At 35.0% G+C, this 6,000-nt stretch overlaps 1 protein-coding gene across 4 annotated transcripts in view; it reads left to right on the top strand.

Annotated features, from left to right (window-relative positions):
* Window positions 1-3,353, top strand: part of MUC2 (mucin 2, oligomeric mucus/gel-forming) — a 115,809-nt gene extending 112,456 nt beyond the window's left edge. For all 4 annotated transcript variants that reach the window (XM_075187859.1, XM_075187857.1, XM_075187858.1 and 1 more), the window contains 3 exons: window positions 1,584-1,623; window positions 1,971-2,094; window positions 3,001-3,353. In XM_075187859.1, coding sequence (XP_075043960.1) covers window positions 1,584-1,623; window positions 1,971-2,094; window positions 3,001-3,226 — 390 coding nt within the window. In that variant the 3' untranslated portion in view covers window positions 3,227-3,353. The remainder of the gene's footprint in view (window positions 1-1,583; window positions 1,624-1,970; window positions 2,095-3,000) is intronic.
* The last annotated feature ends 2,647 nt before the right edge of the window (window positions 3,354-6,000 follow it).

Consider the following 6,000-nt stretch of genomic DNA (forward strand, 5'->3'; position numbering starts at 1 on the left):
TGATAATTCACTTAATTAAGCTCTAAGGGACATTTTTCATAATTATCTGGACGCTGCACAATATAACACCCGCCATGTACACACCCAGCCATAATAACTATCTAGAGAAAAACAGCCACCTTACCCATGAGTGTTTATGATCTAACCTCTAACCAGGGCTGCAAAGTAAGATAGAACAGCTGTGGTTGGCTACTAGAAACACCTGCCACATAAAGTGCTAATATATATTTTATAGTGCTGCATAGGGAAATCAGCAGCATGACTCCAGAATTTATCGTGGAGTAAGCAAGGTGCCTGAAAACTTCGGTGCCCAATGATAATTGAGGGGTCCTACGGTAGAACTGTGTTCCCATGATCTCAAAACACAGCATTGAAAGTGAATGCCATTTGTTATATGCAAAAGTGCTGGACATTATGGGCCTAGTTCATTAAGGAAAGTAAAACGAAAAAAAAGAGAGTAACTTTGCACCTTGGCAAAACCATGTTGCATTAGAGGGGAGGTAAATTTACAATGTGTGGACAGATTTATAGTTGAGATAGGGCATGCCCTAGTTCAACTTTAAATTCCAGTGTAAAAATAAAGCTATCAAGTATTTGTGTGCTAGATGAAATACAGCCAGTATTTAATAATAAACTAATTTGTACCCCTTGTATTGTAACATGGTTTGTCCAGGAAAAAAATTAACTTCTTTTTTTACCTTGCTTTCCTTAATGAATCAGGCCCTAAATGTCTGGGACGTAAAAGGAAATGACATCATCATGTAATGTCACAGGGACTTCTATGTATGGTAGAAAGGCCCAATTAAATGCATGGCAGAGCTGAATCAGGCTTTCCATTGCAAATAGATACTAAAAGACCTATGGAAAATGGATCTAATAGAAATGACTACTCCTATTAAGTTCTATTATTATATTAAGTTCTATTACTATTGAAGTTCCAATATATATTTGAGCATTAGTGATGAAAATATGGGAATATGGGAAACCTATTAGGGTGTCCGGTGACTCCTCAAGGTCTCCCCTGTTAAGAAAAATGGCAAAGTAAATGTGAATAAAAGTTATATCATTGCTCCACCCTATAACTAACTCAAATCGTGAGAAAAGTACATTTATCTGGAATTTCCATACTCAGGGGGAGTTGCCAATAACATTTGGGAGTAATTTTCTGGATTGCTCTAATTGTGTAAAGGATAATATGGGAAGAAATCAGGAAAAGTATATTGCTTTTGTGATTCCAATACCTCTGAAAACAAATTACTACAATATGCTAGCAAATAAAAGCCCAATATCTTCTGAAAAAAACCCCTAATTAATTATTTGCTTAGACATAGAATTAAAAAGATTTTTCCCAGAAATGCAACAGCAACACAGCATAATAAAGAAAAAATTGTGCTGCTCATTAAAGTTCAAATTACCTCTGGACCTGAAGGGATTACTAGAATCTGATTGGTTGCTAGCAGCATCTCCAGCTTTTCAAACCCACAGTTTAGTAAATATAACCCTTAGGCTTCGGGGGCCTCTAATATTTCCGTTTTGCGTCTCTTTGAGTAAAAGGTAAAAAAAAAATATATTTTTATTTTCAGGAAACCATTCAACTTTTACCTAATGGCTGCTGTAAAATATGTAAGTACTTTTTTTTGTTCCTCACAATGTCCAAATATGTATATTATTTACATATTTAAGATAATATATTGACTATAATTTTTATGTATGTATAGGTACTACAACAGTTGTCTTTACTTTCATAGATTGACTGATGTATGTTATTTATTTTGTTATGGAAAAATCAATATTATAATAAATTTGATTAAATATATTACACAATAATCAGTGGATATATACACTACTTTAATTTGAAGCAACAATACTTTACACAGTTTACCTCCAATTATTGTATTCACAGATGCTAGTAATAAAATGGGAAAGTTAAAAGTGTTTAGAAACCTAATGTGATATTATTAACCCTCCAGGCATTGAAAAGAAAACTACCTGTGAGTTGCAGCAATACTACGATTATCTGTCCCATAATAACTGCCGAACCACAGATATGGTGAAGATGTCTCGGTGTGAAGGATCCTGTGGAACCTTTTCCATGTAAGGACAAAATGCAGTTAAACAAACATATTTTATGGGTTTCTTACAGAAGAAATTAAGACTTTTCTGTTTCACAAAATATATATTTGATACATTTTCTAACAATTTCTAAAGCCCTTGTAAAGGGAAAATTTTGACTGTATATTATTAGCAGCACTTTGTAATAGAATATTTTAGATATTTGCATACCATTTGTGTTCTGTCTACCTATAATGACCACCTATGAGGCCGTTACTTGTGTTATCTTAGTCTTTGAAAGGGTTCCGTGTTTTGAAACATTATATAACTTGTAAGAACAGTAGTGGTGGCTATAGAACCCAAATTCCCCAATGGACATTGCAATTCATTTTAAGTGTTAAGGAAAAATAGACAAGAAATAAAAAATACCACCTTAATATTTGAATTATTAGGAAAAGGTATTTGGCAAACATAACTAGGGAAGTATTTGTTATATCTTTCAATACAAGTGTAAACACGCTCCAACGACTTATATGACAGCACTCACTAGTGTAAAACAATGGATTGCACATCAATATTATTCTCAATAAAACATAACTCTGTATATTTCTCACAATAGATCCATTTTGACCATGTGTATAAAGCCCTTTCAATAATTAAGTCAAGGACCATGAAAACTATATAATATTTTAATTGTGGCACAAGTGCCCAACCATTGTATTTGAAAGCAGTCGTGTACCCACCTTCACTTTTAATTTTCTCGGACCACTTATACATGGATCATGCAATGCCCAATGGCGAACAGCCCACTTAAGATGTCATTTATTTGTAATATTTCTCTTACATTGCACAATAGTACTGCAAAACTAATTAAAAAATAATTGATAGCGCAAGGATAAAAAGTGACACAGTAATAATTTTTTATTCATTTTCTATTCATTCTTTCAGCTACTCAGCAGCTGCCAGAACAATGTCACATAAATGTACCTGCTGCCAGGAGGTACAGACCAGCCAGAAACATGTACAACTGCAATGTACTGACGGAAGTCAGGTTGACCATGAGTACATTGATGTGGAGCAATGTAAATGTGTTAACACTGATTGTGGACACGAGACATCGGTCGAGGAAAAGACACCTGTCCGAGTTCGTCGCTCAAGAAGAAGAAACAAGTGAGGCAGCTGTAATTTACAGTGAAGACCCTACAATGCAAACTAAATTTATTGTAACATCAAGAAAATATTGTTTTTGTGTAAAATTTTATATTTTTCTTTCTTCTTATAATTAAAGCACTTATTTCAAATTTCGGTCTATTACATTAATGTCCTTTATTTGTTTGGAAGGTTATATTAAACTGTAAAATTACTTATATATACCATCATATTTCATACCACTGATTAAAACATTGGCTGTTCGAAGATGTCAGAGATATACTTGGTTGAAAAGTTAATTGGTAAACTTAAAGGATAATTCACACTTTATTTTGGAAATTTAACTTTACCCCCTAGATTCCTCTTATCTAAGTGATTGGGTCCCTTCCCTGAGACCCCCTACTCTGTATTGCCAGAGTCCATGATTATATCTACTCCTCCCCCCCAAACACAAACACATGATTTGCAAAGAGTCCTACAATCATTTCTAGCTCAAACATGTTTAAACTCCTACACTTGTTAAACATATATTAGTGAATGTTATGAGTAGATATTTTATATTAGGGTAACATGATTTTAAGATTAGTGATGCTCAAGGTCTTTATGTGTTGAGAATATGGGTAAAAATGCAGGTAAAAGTAACATATGCTTTGCATGTATTTTTAACAGATTTCACTAATTCCACAGCGCTGTACAGAGAACTCACTCATATCAGTCCCTGCTCCATTGGAGCTTACAGTCTAAATTCCGAAACACACAGTCAGATACACAGACTAGGGTCAATATGATAGCAGACAACCCCCCTACTAGTCTGTTTTTGGAGTGTGGGAGGAAACCCACACGAAGAACATACAAACTCCACACAGATAAGACCATGGTCGGGAGTGGAATCATGACCCCAGTGCTGTTAGGCAGAAGTGCTAACCTCTAAGCCAGCATATTTTCATTGGAGCTCACAGTCTAAATTTACAATCATACACTAGGGTCAATTTTATCAGAATGCAATTAACTAATCATGTTTTTAGACTGTGTAGGCGGAAACTGGAGAACCCAGATCCATGCAAACACAGGGAGAACATACAAACTCCACACAGAGAGGGCCTGGCAGGAATTGAACAGATGACCCCAGTGATGTGAGGCAGCAATCCTAACCACTGTGTCATCATACTGATAACAGAAAAAAAATTAGAACCTTGTAAATGGGGAAGATGATAGCAAAGGAAATAAAAAGAATAAAGAAGTAACCGCAAAAGCGTTAAGGTACAGAGAGCAGTAGAGATAAATGGGCAAAACAGTTTCAAGATTGTATAAGATGTTTGGTAGTTCATATAAAGTTTGACAAATAAATAAGCACAATAGCATATGAATTTTGTTCCGAAGAAACGTCTGTAAGTGAGAAACTTTCCTACCTGGTACAGGTGTTGCCTCAGGTGGCAGACAGTGCTTCATGGCTGTAGTAAGAATCATGCTGACATAAACTTTAGAGAAAAAACCTGAGCCCTTTTAATACAGGAATTAGGGTACAATGCAACCCCTTTAAATGCAAAAAATTGCAACAATTGCTTCAATGTCTTATTCAGTGCTTCACTGGTACTTAAATAACAGATAAAATTTGGATCACATGAGTCAAGATAACTGGATAAAATACTATAACTTTCATAAGGAAGTCTGGTTCAGTGTTCAAGCTTGGCTAGATGTGACTGGTAGCAATATAAGTGGTCAGGTATAAAAAAAAAAAAAAAAAAGGAGCCTAGTGAACTAATATACAATATATCAGTCCACTAGGAGCCAGCAAGATCACTAAGGCACTAAATATTTAATCAATATACAACAATATCTTCCACTCCTTTGTTCAAATGATAGGTCCAGTTTCAGATGGTTCCTTGTGGAGAGAAGATTGGTTGGAGTTACTAATTTGTGCTGTTATGTGCAACCATAAATAGGTACATAAAAAAGATGCTTTTGCTTACTGACAATGCACATGGCGAGACACTCCTCAAAATCCTAACTGTTTAGCACCACTCAAAGTCACAAGCTTGACAACCCTTCATGTTAAGAAATATAACAGCTCGTAGACAGATACGCTTACAGAAGCCGATTAATTTAGTAATTTCCTTTTTGTGGAACATTGACTAAGCATTAAATACTCACAAAGACCAGAGAAACTTTTGTGTCATGTCAAAATGCGAGAAACTAGCTCATAGCGACATCCAGTGGCATTTCCTGGTATTGAATTCCCCATACGAATTTGAAGTGTTTTGTTCCAATTTTGTTACTAAATATTGTAATGCTAATCACATAAGACCACAAGTGTGTAGCTTTGTATTAATTTTATTAAATTAATAGATAGCAATTTTATGCAGACTCATCTGTACATTAAAAATGTTTTATGCTAGCAGTTAATTAATATTCAAACAGTATTGATATATAATGGTGAAATGATACAAACATTGTCATGCACAGAAGTTCTACATACATTGGTAATATGCATAATTGCGCATCATTTTACACAATCGTGGCGGTGCATTTACAGATGATATTGAAGGTTATAAAGAAAGTATACTTACAGCAGATATAACTCCTCCAGTTTCCTGAATATCCTTCCACACGAAAGCACTGCCTGTAATATTTTGTTACACTGCTGCACAGACAAAATGGTGTCTTGGTTTCCACCACAAGAGCACATATCCAGCATAGAGGCCTTAATATAAGGTTCCACGTCTAGAAGGTTCTTGCAGTCTGAGAGCCTGAGTCATTAAGGACAGCAAAGCATAAAAATGGAGTAAATTTGCACCTTGG

This window comes from Mixophyes fleayi, chromosome 10 (genome assembly GCF_038048845.1).
Source record: "Mixophyes fleayi isolate aMixFle1 chromosome 10, aMixFle1.hap1, whole genome shotgun sequence".
Taxonomy (NCBI): Eukaryota; Metazoa; Chordata; class Amphibia; order Anura; family Limnodynastidae; genus Mixophyes; species Mixophyes fleayi.